This window comes from Furipterus horrens, unplaced genomic scaffold (genome assembly GCF_987537825.1).
Source record: "Furipterus horrens unplaced genomic scaffold, mFurHor1.1.pri manual_scaffold_1, whole genome shotgun sequence".
Lineage (NCBI taxonomy): Eukaryota > Metazoa > Chordata > Mammalia > Chiroptera > Furipteridae > Furipterus > Furipterus horrens.
Genome location: NW_028327171.1, coordinates 176,199,791 through 176,213,639, shown reverse-complemented (window position 1 = coordinate 176,213,639; position 13,849 = coordinate 176,199,791). Strand labels below are relative to the sequence as shown.

The 13,849-nt window shown below is 38.5% G+C and overlaps 1 protein-coding gene across 1 annotated transcript in view; it reads left to right on the top strand.

Annotated features, from left to right (window-relative positions):
* The first annotated feature begins 286 nt into the window (after nucleotides 1–286).
* Nucleotides 287–13,849, top strand: part of FRZB (frizzled related protein) — a 35,135-nt gene continuing 21,572 nt past the window's right edge. The window contains exons 1-2 of the mRNA XM_090268234.1: nucleotides 287–1,398; nucleotides 8,439–8,486. Of these exons, the coding sequence (XP_090124360.1) occupies nucleotides 921–1,398; nucleotides 8,439–8,486 (526 nt within the window). The 5' untranslated portion in view covers nucleotides 287–920. The remainder of the gene's footprint in view (nucleotides 1,399–8,438; nucleotides 8,487–13,849) is intronic.

The following is a 13,849-nucleotide window of genomic DNA, read 5'->3' as shown; positions in this document are numbered from 1 at the left end:
GGGAGACTCCCCAGTGGGAAATTGGTGTGGCTCTTCGGTAGGGGCTGGAGGCTCCGCATTGTGGGGGTGGGGGCGAGGTGCAGGTCTCAAGTCAGAACTGCCTTGGGTAATCGCGTCCTTACTGTTGCTCAAGACTTCCCTCCCCTCCGCCTCCAGCCCACAGATCTCTCCCCAGATCCCCTGCTTCCTGGGAAGGGGGGCAGGCTTTGGAGGGCTGGGTCTGCACCGGGGGTGGGAGCTGCCTCTCTGACCTGGAGGTAGGAAAGGGAAGACGCGCGGGTCCGAGGCGCAGATCTCCCGTCCGGGCTCCTCCCGCCGGTCCCTCCTGCGCCACGGCAGCCCACAGCAAGAAGTGGATCTTTTGGCTCAGCTCCTTATCTTTCCCTCCAATTAGGAGACTTTTCCCTCTGGTTTCCCTTCCTTCCTTTCCTTCCTCTCCCCCCACACTCCCTCCGCCTGGTCCTCCTCACTTAGGAGACTTTCATGCTTCTTTTCACACCTTTTAGTAATCCAGGGGACGTAATGCCCCAGCGCAACAACTACCTCAGTTGAATTCTACGTTTGTTTTGATTTCTCCCTCGCTTCCTCTTGTTTTTCTCCCATCTGATTCATCTGCGAAGGCTGATGTTGCTGCCAGAGGGGACGAGAAATAAATAGATGCTGCTGCTGCTGCTGCCCCAGAAGGCTTAGACGCCGGGGAAGGGCAGCCAGAGCGCCAGGAGCCGCAGGGGCGGCGGCAGGAGCTCGGCGGAGCTCGTGGGACCCCATTGGGGGAATTTGATCCCAGGAAGCTGTGAGATTGCCGGGGGAGGAGAAGCTCCCAGATCATTGTGTGCCGTTCCAGAAGGGAAGAGGAGACGGCGGCGCGGGCCTCTCGGCGTCCTTGGCACTGCTGCACCCTGCCCCGTCCTGCCGGGATCATGGTCTGCGGCAGCACGGGAGGGATGCTGCTGCTGCGGGCCGGGCTGCTCGCCCTGGCTGCGCTCTGCCTGCTCCGCGTGCCCGGAGCCCAGGCTGCAGCCTGTGAGCCCGTCCGCATCCCCCTGTGCAAGTCCCTGCCCTGGAACATGACCAAGATGCCCAACCACCTGCACCACAGCACCCAGGCCAACGCTATCCTGGCCATCGAGCAGTTCGAAGGTCTGCTGGGCACCCACTGCAGCCCGGACCTGCTCTTCTTCCTCTGCGCGATGTACGCGCCCATCTGCACCATTGACTTCCAGCACGAACCCATCAAGCCCTGCAAGTCTGTGTGCGAGCGGGCCCGGCAGGGCTGTGAGCCCATCCTCATCAAGTACCGCCACTCGTGGCCCGAGAGCCTGGCTTGCGACGAGCTGCCGGTTTACGACCGCGGCGTGTGCATCTCTCCCGAGGCCATCGTCACCGCGGACGGAGCGGGTGAGTCTGACTGCGCAGCCTCTCCCCCCAGCCGCGCAGCCCGCTGACCTCTTGGGATCCTTATCACTAGCCTTTATTCTCGAAGCCTGCCCCTTCTCCTCAGATCACTTCTCTGAATCTCTCCTTTTTTCTTTCGCCTCGTCACCCTTCCCGTCGATGCACTCTCTTCCAATAGGGCATGTGTTTCTCTAAAGCACAGTTTTTTTCGCTCCCATCACACTTCTACTCAACACGGAACCTTCGCTTTTCACTCTTTGCACGTGGAAGTAACCAGATCTTGTAGAGTGATGCTCTTTTCTTATTTTATTTGTTTACAATTACTGAGCTTTCTTGCCTGACTCTCTTGCTTTCTCGATCATTTGTTGTCCATATCTGTAATGTTTTAGATGCTTGTCAAGATTGTGTGGTGAAAACAGAAAACTGAACCACCGTTTTCTTCTAATCATTAAAAATGCCAAGATAATTTCAGTAACCTTACTCTGACCCACAGATGTTAGTGGTATGCGTTTGCTCAAAATCCAATTTGAGCAATTACCTTCACCTTAAATTTCCCTCTCCTTTCAATGAGATAAATTGTTCTTCCATTCCAGACTGAAACAGCTGTGAAACATTGCTATGCACTGCTAATTAGCTTCTGTGACTTGCTCCAGCCACAGAGCTGGCTGGAGTGAAATTGCTGGGTGCTTTTCACATTCCCACATGCCTTCAAGTCATTTTGTAAATGACATATGGATGAAAGGGGTTATATTTAAGACGTGTTATCACACACTCATGTAATGTTATTTTTAATCTCACCTCTTATCCCGCTCTGCAAATAATTTGTCTTTGGTACCTTAGTTCATGCTCTTTCTCTGTGTATACATCAACCACACATTCATTTCACTCTTTCCCTACCATAAAACTTTATTGCAGTTCCACATTTAATGGAATCAACCACAAGATGTTTTCTCACTAGTGTTTGGTCTCATTATGACAGCCATAACTCTTGAGACCCCAACTAAACCTAGTTCATTATGGAACATTTAATTCTAACTCAGTATCGCTTCTACCAAGTAACCCAAACTCAAATTTCACACTTCATATACTGTAAACATAAACCCAGTCTTTTATGATTGGTCCTCTTTCATACCCTTCCCTGATCAGCTCTGTTCTTGAATGTGAGGACTTGACTGCCTCCTTCTCTGTTCATTTCTTGAGCATCAACTTCTTCTTTTGCCTCTCAATGTGCTCAGCATAAGGTCATGTCCTCAGTCTGTTTCTAGCTAATAGTTCTTGGTTGTCAGGGAACTGATGAGAAAAATTTGCTTTTTGTGCATATTACCCACTTATTATAAAGAGTGGGGAAAAGAAAAGTAGTTGTATAAATAGCCACAAAATCAAAACTGAACAGAAACATTTTAAGAGCTTTTTGATGGTCACCTAATTTAGTCATCACTCTTTGAATATACCTATTGTCTTTTTAATTTTAATCAAGAACCAAGAACTGGTTGTATGAAATAATCAGAAAGAAATGCATTTGTTATTAATCTTTGGACTAAAAGAGCACTCTTGAGACTTTGAACTCACTAGTGTCATTGGCTGTACAGACTCGGGAAGAGCTCAGAGAGTTGCTGCTGCCCTGGGCTGCCAGGTACTTAGAATCAGTTAAATGCTGGCGTTCATCTCAGGCCAGAGTCTAGGAATGAGGTGCCCGTGGTTCACGCTGAAATGCATTCCTTCCCTTAACAGAGAAGACTTGCTCTGAAACCTCTCAGAGTTGGCCCTCAAATGAGAGAGGTTTGGCAAGGTTAATGGCTCTCAAAAGCCATAGTCAGTGTGGATGGGAAGCAGTTTCCTTAAGTGTCCCTGAGTTACCTATCATTATGGACCAAGCACAGAACAATCGCCTCATTGAAGCACTCAAATAAATAGGACATGCATGGAAACAATTTGTCAGTCCATAGGACCTGATTTCTGAGCTGCTTTAAAATGTCATAATATCTTTTTTGCTGACAGCATCCTTGCTAGAAGAATAAGTAGGGGTAGGTGGCAGTTGGAACCATATTTTAGTCATGATTTCCCCAACCCCCCCTTCCTTTAACTTCAGTGTGAATCAATCTGTTGTGGCAGGAGGGACCTGAAGGGGTTTTGGGGACAGGGAATGGAGGGGTGGATTCTAGCCTGAAGGGTCACCTTGGCTTCCAAGGCCAGCTTTCTGAAAATTACATTCCCTGTACTGGGTCAAAATGTCAGGCACCTGGAATTGCTTAGGAACTACTACATGTGGCTGGTTTAATTTATGATGCAAAATACTCCTTGGTTCAGTGGGATATGATAGTTTGTGAAGCCAGGTTTTTTCCCCCCTATGAACAGAGTCCCTATGTCTTCTGATTAGAATCCAGTTGACTATAAAAATAAGATCTTCCTGAATAAAATGGGACCACCTTTCATATTCCTTCAATGTCAAGAAGATTTTTTAAAATCCTACCATTCACATGAATCTGTTTCCTCATAGTGCAGTATGACTCCACAAACAAGTTTATTACATTTTACAAAGCAAAGTCTTATTGCAATGGAGTGTTGCTTCAAACTGCTTTTTGCTTTTGAAATACTAAGGGAAAATAATATATTTATAAAGAAATGATTATGTCCTGACCATTCCTAATACATCCACATATTATTTATTGTTTTTCCACATTTTACATTTACTATATGGTTATGGCTACAGGCAGGACTACTTTATCTGAGAATTTTATCAGTTCAAGTTAGTCATTCAGTCAGTTAATTAAGGCATTTAGGCAAATCTTTAATATTGTATGGCGAGTAAAGAGTATGGGCAGACCAACTGTTGAATCTTGATTCTGATTCATGTCAACTGTTACCATAGAGAAACTATATAACCTTTCTGATTCAAAGTTTTCTAGTCTGGAACATGGGGACAATACTGTCTATATCCTATAGACATGGTGAGGTTGAAATTAAACAGCCTGTATATCACCTGGTTCTTGGCCCTTAACAAACTGTTGGTGCTGCTATAGCAGTTTGAGTATGATTATCATTGTTACAGCAAATTGACTTTTTCTTTACATTTGTTCTATTGAAATGGTATGTTGGTCATTGTAGATAGAACTTTTATCATTTCAGCCTTGGAAAACAAGCTTCACAGTGGGATCTAACCAGAAAAGCAGATCTTCTTCTGGTATATAAGCATAATATTTCTTTTTATACAGATCAACCTCAGGCTCTAGAACAGATCCCTTTGGGAGCAACAGGAAAAAAGACTGAGTCTGATGGATGCCTGTTAGTTACAAATTGTTTATCTCAAAAACTTAGAAATCATGTATTTAAGAAAATTTATAGTATGATATTTAACAGCTATTTATACAACACCCATGGCTTACCATGCCAAGGGCTTTATAATCACTCCTCAGTCATTGCTGGTCTCCGTGGTAGTGTTAACTTGTCTCCCCAGCTCTTACTCAACACATTTCTCCAGGCCCTGGCTCTCCTGGCAGAGCTGGGCCAACTTTCACATGCATGAACTGCTGTTTAATCATTTCTCCACTCTGAGGAACAGGCAGCCTTTTCTTTAGCCCTGGTCTACAAATATTTGAGGGGCCAAATACTAAGAAGGAAGACTTATTTAGTGTGATAGGAGGAAAATGGAATGGAAAGGAGAAATGGAAATTTTAGATTAAAACTGGAGAGAAAACATGATTTTAAGGATCCTTCATCATGTAAAATAGTGAAAGGTACTCTGGATGGGATAGGGAAGACTATTTCAGAGTGTTATTTAATCTACCACTAACCCAGTTATCAGTGGTCACCAAATGTTATTTTAGTAATTCATTTTTTAGTTCATCTGGACAAACTTCCAGATAGTTGTGCCTATAAATAGCAAAATTGACTAAGTTATATTTGGCCTTTCTCTTCCTACTAGATGTATAACAAGAGGAAATCAAGAGCCACCATATAAACATATTGTTTAGAATAATTAAGGCTACTTTTCTCAATCCTAAGAAAATCACAGCTCAAGAGTTATAGGCCCTTAGTAGGAATTCCAGATTTGTCATTAACATCGTACCTTGAGCAAGTCATTTGACACTGACATGAGGATTGTGAAGAACAAAAGAAATATTCATGTGAAGTGATTGATGAACAGAAAGCACAGTATAAGTGTTTAACAACAGCTTGATTTGGGAGCAGATGTGTCATCCTCAGGAGAGGGATCATTAGCAACAACAGAGTAAGAACTAATAACACTTTGCGTGTCCTAGGTGCTGTTTTAAGTATGTTATGCACATTAATTTATTTAATTATCATAATAACTATGTGGTGGGTACTATTATTTCCATTTTGCAGAAGAGAAAGATGAAGCAAATAGAGAAGTTAAGTGACTTGTCCAAGTTCATAAAGCTATTAAGAAGAAGATTCAGACAAGAGCCCATTCTACATTTTATCTCTTATGATTCTTCACTTTAGAGAGAATCTGTCTTTTGACCATCAGATTACAGTTAAAGGAGTGTTTTTATCATTATATTTTGAAAGCCTATTTATATAGAAATACTCCTCAATTTATGATTGGGTTACATCCTGATAAACCCATAGTAAGTTGAAAATATTGTAAGTTGAAAAGGCACTTAATACATTTAACATAGTGAACATCATAGTCTAGGCTAGCCTACCTTAGATGTGCTCAGAACACATTGTCCGAAAAATGCTGGCAATACAGTACACTGCAGAGTATTGGCTGTTTACCCTCATGATTCCTGACTGGGAGTTGCGGCTCAATGCTGCCCAGCATCACCGGAGAGTAGTGTCCTGCATATCACTAACCTGGAAAAAGATCAGAATTCAAAAATTGGTATAGTTTCTACTGGACAAGGGATTTCAAGAGATAAGATATAACTACCCTTTTGGGATATCAGAGAACATACTTGCCATGTTTTCCCATCTATCTCCTTAGCTCCTCAGTCTCAGCAGGCTCTAGGATAAATTCATCATTCCCTTATGCTCACAGGCCAATTCTCTTCTAGTATTTTCTGTATTGCTCTGGGCACTACCACACTCATACTCCAGCCTGAGAGTCAGCCTTGCTTCTACCCTCTTCCTCATCCCTGACATTCAGTAGTGTTAGTGAATCTACTCTGAATCCAATTCTTCCCTCCTTTTTTACTGCTACTCTCTTAGTTTGGATCTCAGCATTTGTCACATTGATTGTGGCCATTAAATGACAATCGACTCATTCCAGTATTGCCCCTCTATATTCCAACCAGGTGATCTTTCTGAAATGCAAATCTGTTGCTTCAAATTCTTGTTGTCTGCCTCTAGCCTTCATGATCTCATCCCTTCTTAGCTCCCACCTCATTTCGCTCAGCATTCACCACTATTCTAGCCACACTGGAACACCTGCCCGTTCCTTGATGAGCATGTACTGTGCTTTCTGATCGCCAATCCCCCAATACCTTTACACATACTATTCTCTGCCTGGAAAAACCTCCCTAACTTCTCCACTATTCTTCTGGAAATCTCTATGACCCCTACTAGAAAACCCTGGGGCAGAAAACCAACTAATAATGCCTACCATTTTAATTTCTAAGTTTTAACTTCCTAAAAACTTTTTTGAGTTATTTGTGATCAGGAAACTTTGGGTTTTCTCTTTTATAAGTCTACTTAATGACTTCTAAGCACTTTAAAAAATATAGAAGCATTTTCCTGTGAATAAGAATGAAAGAAGAAAACCACTTTCCTAGATTCAGCTGTGTCAAAGTGATTTTCTTTTCCAAGAGAAGAGCTTTATTTTTCATTTTTATTTCAACATTTTAACACTAAACAATTATTTAACATGTGGATTAATGTGATTTCTTCATTTACAAGAGAAGTTGTATAAACCATATGTGTAGCATCACATGATTATTGGACTTATTTAGGAATGAAAAAAACCATTAGCACATTACTTTAATACCTCGGTACATTTATTGTGAATGAAGTCTTTGAATAGAATAAAAGTCATTAAATTCATAGTATATGCCTGAGTCGAACCAAAAGTTTTAGAATCAAGTACTTGTTGCCTGCTTATTTATTATTTGGTGGTTGCTATCTTTCCTTTGATATAGCTTTTTAAATACCAATTAATGATTATTAAGCCTGGGAAAATACCTCATCAATTGTGATTTTGGGTGCCATTGTCCTAAGATGGTATTAACCATTCCCTGTTTAATTTAGTCATGATATGACCTATGAAGAAAAGGGACAGAGAAAGAATGTTATTTCCTATTAGGATAAAGAGAGACATTAAACTCGTTTAACATCAAGTGTTAATACAAATATAAAACTCTTGTTTAAAAGTACTGAGTTGAAGTGTCAAGAAGAATACAGAGGTAGGTATAGCATCTCTTGGTGTGCGGTTTTGTTGAGGCACTCAGTGTTATTCACCAGAGGCTGACTGCTTTCTTAACTAGAACACAGAACTTTATATTATTACCATTTATCATTACCATTTTCTGTAATTATGGGATTATGAAAAGAGTAAATGGCCATTTCCAATGACCACATCTATTTGCACTGGTTTGAGTGATCCTTGGATGGTAGGCTTCCCTTTTGCTCAAGAATTGTTTAATCTATAGTTAGCAAAGAGCACAAAGAGCACAAGAATGCTTTCTGAACGTTTTTCTCCATAGGTGCTAAGAATTTAAATATATTCCAGTAAGGTGTGATTACATCTATTTATTGAGGAGGTGTGTTTGCTTCTTTTAGTCATCACAAGATAAGTGTAGGATGCTCATAATTCACAAATCTTATTTATTAAATCATGAAATTTTATGCACAGTTGATGAGGATCACAAAAATATATTATCTTTCAATCACATGGAAGAATAGGTCTCATCTTTACCTGACCTGTAAATGATAGAGTGCTAGTCTCATGACACAAATAGGAATCTACTTCCTTGAGACACCTGCATTCTTATCTAAATTATACCTGTGACTAAATTAGATTTTTATGTGGAAATTCTTAAAATAATAATGAATATATTAAGATTCTTTATTCTATTACCTTTCAGATTTTCCTATGGATTCTAGTAATGGCAACTGCAGAGGGGTAAGCAGTGGTGAGTACATTACTATCTTCCTCATTTTCATTTGTAGTCAGACTAATCTTTGATATAATCTAGATATTCAAGTCTTATTTGGGGACATTTGTGTCCTACATTTTAAAGTAAGCTTATGAAAATTATTTTTAATTTATATAAATTTTATTTTAAAATTATCATGTAATAAAATGAGCTTTTGGTTATCAAAAGTTCTGTAAGTTTATGAGTTCTATGAATTTTAATGCATGTATAGACTTGCATAACCACTGTTACAATCAGGATACAGAACAGTTCCATTACTTCAATAAAAACTTCCTCAAGTCCTCTCTTTTTAATACAAGCTTCTCTCACCATGGCAATCACTGATCTATTCTCCACTGCTATAGTTTTGTCTTTTTCAGACTGTCATATAAATGGAATGATGCAACACGTACCTTTTTTGAGATTGGCTTTTTTCACTTAGTATGTGCCTTTGAGATTCATCCAAGTTGTTGCATATATCAATTGTCCATTTATTTTATGCTGAATATTTTATTTCTTGAATGTGTTACCATTTGTTTATCTATTCATGACTTTAAGGACATTTAGGTTGTTTCTAGTTTTTGTCAATTGCAAATAGAACTATGATAAACATTTGTGTCCAGGTTTAAGTATGAACGTAAGTTTTCATTTCTTTAATTATATAGGGATTTGATTACTGGGTTATATGGTGAGGGTATGCTTAATTTTATTACAAAACCACCAAGCTATTTCTAAAATGGCTGTTCAGTTTTGCACTAGCAATATGAAGGAGTTTTAGTTGCTACACATCCTTATAAGCACTTGGTATTGTCAGCTTTTTAAAAATTTTAGCCATTTTAACAGGTGTGTAATGATAGCTCATCATGGTTTTACTTTGTGTTTTCCTAACGGGTAATGATGTTGAACATCTTTTTATAGGCTTATTTGCCATTTATATATATATCCTTTTGGTGAAGTGTCTCTTCAAGTATTTTTGCCCATTTTAAATTGGGTTGTTTTCTTTCTTTCTTTCTTTTGAGTATTCTTTATGTATTCTAGATTTAAAGAACCACCATTTGGTTTTACTGTTTTCAGTTTTATTGACTTTTGCTCTTAAGCATTTCTTTCATTCTGCTTGCTTTGGATTTATTTTGCTGTTTTTTTCCCCCTTGAAGTAAAAGATTAGATTATGATTCGAGACTCTTCTTTTCTAATATAATAATTTAATGCTACAAGTATCCCTCTGAGATGGCTTTAGTTGCATCCTACAATTTTGTTTTTTTTTTTCCTTCAGTTTAAAATATTTTATAGTTTCCCTTGAAACTGCCTCTATAACTCATGCATTTTTAGGGTTGTGCTGTTTAACTGACTGCTCTTTGGATATTTTTTTGCTTGCTTTATGTTATTAATTTTTATTCTAATTTCATTATGATCAGAGAACATACTTTGTATAATTTCAATTCTTTTGAATTTGTTAAGGTTTAATCTGTGACCTACAATATGATCTGTCTTGGTGAATGTCTCATGTGCACTTTGGGAAAAAATGTATTCTGCAGTTGTTGTGTGGAATGTTCTTTAAATGTTCGCTAGATTATTTGATTGATACTGTTGTTTAGTTCATTTATATTCTTGCCCCCTTCTGTCTACTAGATCTATTGATCACTGAGCGGAGTGTTTAAGTCTCCAAATACTGTGAACTTTTTAAATTTCTCTTTTCAGTTCTGTCAGTTTTGTTTCATGTATTCTGAAACTTTGTAATATTGGTGCATATACATTTAATATTTTTATGTCTCATTGGTGAATTGACCTATTGTGATGTAATGTCCCTCTTTATCTCTTGTAATTTTCCCTGCTATAAAGATTGCTTTTTTTGATATTAGTATAGCCACTCCAGAGTTTGCAGGGTATATCTTTTTCTATCTTTTTACTTTTAACTATATATTATTATGTTTAAAATAAATTTCTTGTAAACATCATGTAGGTGGGTCATGTTTTTCCATTGGCATTGGTTTTTTAATCTGTTTTACTAATCTTTGTCTTTTGACTAATGTGTTTAAACCATTTGCATCTAATTATTTGTATGATTGTATTTAAACCTGTGATTTTATTGCTTTATGTTTGTCTCATCTCTTTCTCATTTCTGTTTCCTATTTCCTGCTTTCTTTTGGATTATTTGAATATCTCTATCTCATGTCTGTGATATATATTCCCATGAAATAATATTATGTATATGTATTTTTTCAACCGTTAATGTTTCTTTCAAATATTAAATATGTTTTAAACAACTCAGGAGGAGAATAGCCTACTGTAGTTACACGTTTTTCTAAAATATATTTTATTGATTATGCTTTTACAGCTATCCCAGTTTTATCCCATTTGCCCCCCTCCACCAGGTACCCCCTTCCCTCCCACAACACCCCCCCGCTTAGTTCCTGTCCATGGGTCATGCATGTAAGTTCTTTGGCTTCTCCCTTTCATATACTATTCTTAGCATCCCTTTGTATATTTTGTTCCTACCAATTATACTTCTTAACCTTTGCACCATTTCTCCCATTCACTTCATTCCGCTTCCAGTTGATTACCTTCCAAATGATCCTCATACCTATGATTCTGTTTCTGTTCTGGTTGTTTGCTTAGTTTGTTTTTGTTTTTGTTTTTTAGATTCAGTTGTTGATAGTTGTGAGTTTGTTGTCATTTTAATGTTCATAGTTTTGATCTTCTTCTTTTTCTTAAATAAGTCATTTTAACATTTCATGTAATAATGGCTTGGTGATGATGTATCTCTTTAGTTTTACCTTGTCAGGGAAGCACTTTTTCTGCCCTTCCATTCTAAGTGATAGCTTTGCTGGATAGAGTAATCTAGGTGATAAGTCCTTGCTTTTCATCACTTTGAATACTTCTTGCCAGACTCTTTCTGCCTGCAATGTTTCTTTTGAGAAATCAGCTGACAACCATATGGGAACTCCTTTGTAGGTAACTCTCTGCTTTTCTCTTGCTGTGCTTAAGATTCTCTCTTTATCTTTAACCTTTGGTATTTTAATTATGATGTGTCTTGGTGTGTTCCTCTTGGGTCCAACTTGTTTGGGACCCTGTGCTTCCTGGAGTTGTGTGTCCATTTCCTTCACCAAATCAGGGAAGTTTTCTTTCATTTTTTTTTTCAAGTAGGTTTTCAATTTCTTCTTCTTCTTCTTCTTCTTCTTTTTCTTCTTCTTCTTCCTCTTCCTCTTCCTCTTCCTCTTCTTCTTCTTCTTCTTTCTTCTTTCTTCTTCTTCTGGCATCCCTATGATTTGAATGTTGGTATGTTTAATATTATCCCAGGGGTTTCTAAGCCTATCCTTGTTTTTTTGAATTCTTGTTTCTTATTTCTGTTTTGGTCACATATTAATTTCTTCCTTTTGTTCCAAATCATTGAATTGTATCCTGGCTTTATTCTCTCTACTGTTGGTTCCTGTATATTTTTCTTTATTTCACTTTGTTTAACCTTCATTTCTTCCTTTATTTTATTTTTTTGCTATACTTAATGAGTTCTATGGGCATCCTGATCACCAGTGTTTTGAACTCTTCATCTGATAGCTTGGCTATCTCCTTTCATTTAGTTCTTTTTCTGGGGTTTTGTTCTGTTCTTTCATTTGGACCATATTTCTTTGTCTCCTTAATTTGGCAGCCTCCCTGTGTTTGTTTCCATGTAGTAGATAGAGTTGTTTTGACTCCCTGTCTTAGTAGTGTGGCCTATGTAGCAAAAGCACCTGTAAATTGTGTGGAACAGAGCCTTAGGTCATTGCCAGGGTGAGGCAATCTGCTTCACTGCTCCATGGCTCTGCCTGTGGGGGATGCTGGAGAGGAGACAACACTACTGCCTGGCCTCCAGATGTCTTGCCCTGTTTCCAGTCACTTTACACACTTCCTGTAAGTGATTATCACTCTTCCAGCTGCTGCCCTGGAGTTTGCATACATTCTAGGTCTATGCAGATCCTTTAAGTGGTGAAAATCTGGCAGTTTCTTCCACCAGCCCAATCCCTGATGATTTTTACAGCCAGAAATAATTGTGGTTTATCTTCCCGGTGCTGGAACCCTAGGCTCTGTGGTCTGGCCTGGGGCTGGGATCACTGGCTCCCAGGTTATCCCTCCTGACTTTTATCCACCACAACTGAATGTGGACAGGCCATTTTGCCACTGCCGCTGCCACCGCTACTTGTCTGCGTCACACTTCCTCTCTGGCCCATCTCCACAACTCTGTCCTTCCTACCCACTGGATGAATGTGGCTTTTTTAAATCCTTGGTTGTCAGACTCCCATACAGCTCAATTTTTTGATGATTCTGGGTGCTATTTGTTTTTGAGATCTGATTGTAATTCTTTCTATGGTTGCATAAAGAGGTGAAGAGTGTGTACCTATGCCTCCAACTTGACCAGAAGTCCTGTGCATATGTTTATAATTTTTATTGTCCTTTCCTGATGTTCCTGTTCTCCCTTCTGGTATCATTTCCCTTGTGTCTGAAGAACTTCCTTTAGCACTTCCTTTACAGAGTTCTAGTGGCAAAAATAAAATCTGTTTTTCTTCATCTGAAAATGCTTTTATTTCACCTTCTTTCCTGAAAGATATTTTCACTGATTTAGAATTCTGAGTTGGCAGTTCATTCAGTGTTTTTAAAAAAATGTTATTCTACTTACTTCTGTCTCACTGTTGCTCATGGGGAATTGGTAGTTATTGAAATCATTGTTCCCCTGTATATAATACATCTTTTTTTTTATTGCTTTCAAGATTTTTTAATTTTAAGCAATTTTATTATGCTATGTCTGGGTATTGATTTCTTTGAGTTTATCCTGTTTAGGATTAATGAGCTTCCTGAATCTGTAAATTTATACCTTTTGTCAAATTTGGGAAGCTTTCAGCAATTACTTTTCCACATGTTTATTTTTATACCATGTTCTCTTCTACTTCTATGATGACATAGATGCTAGAGCTTTTGATATTGTACCACCACTGTCTGAGGCTATGTTCATTCCTCCCCCCAATCTTTTTTTCTTTATATTAGATAATTTCTATTGGTCTGTCTTCAAATTCATACTCTTTTCTTGTTTATCTCCACTCTGCTATTGATCTCATCTAGGAAATTTTAAATTTCAGTTATTGTAATTTTCAAAATTAAAATTTCCACTAAGTTCTTTATTATATCTTGTATTTATATGTTAAAGTGTTCTATCTTTCCATTTATTTTAAGGGTGTTCACCAAAACTTTTTGGAGAATATTTATAATAGCTGCCTTAAAGTTATTGTTGGATAACTTCAACATTTGTGTCATCTAATAGTTTTTTTCCCATACAAACGGTGATTATCTGATTCTTCATATGAAAAGTAATTTTTTTTATTTTATCCTGGACA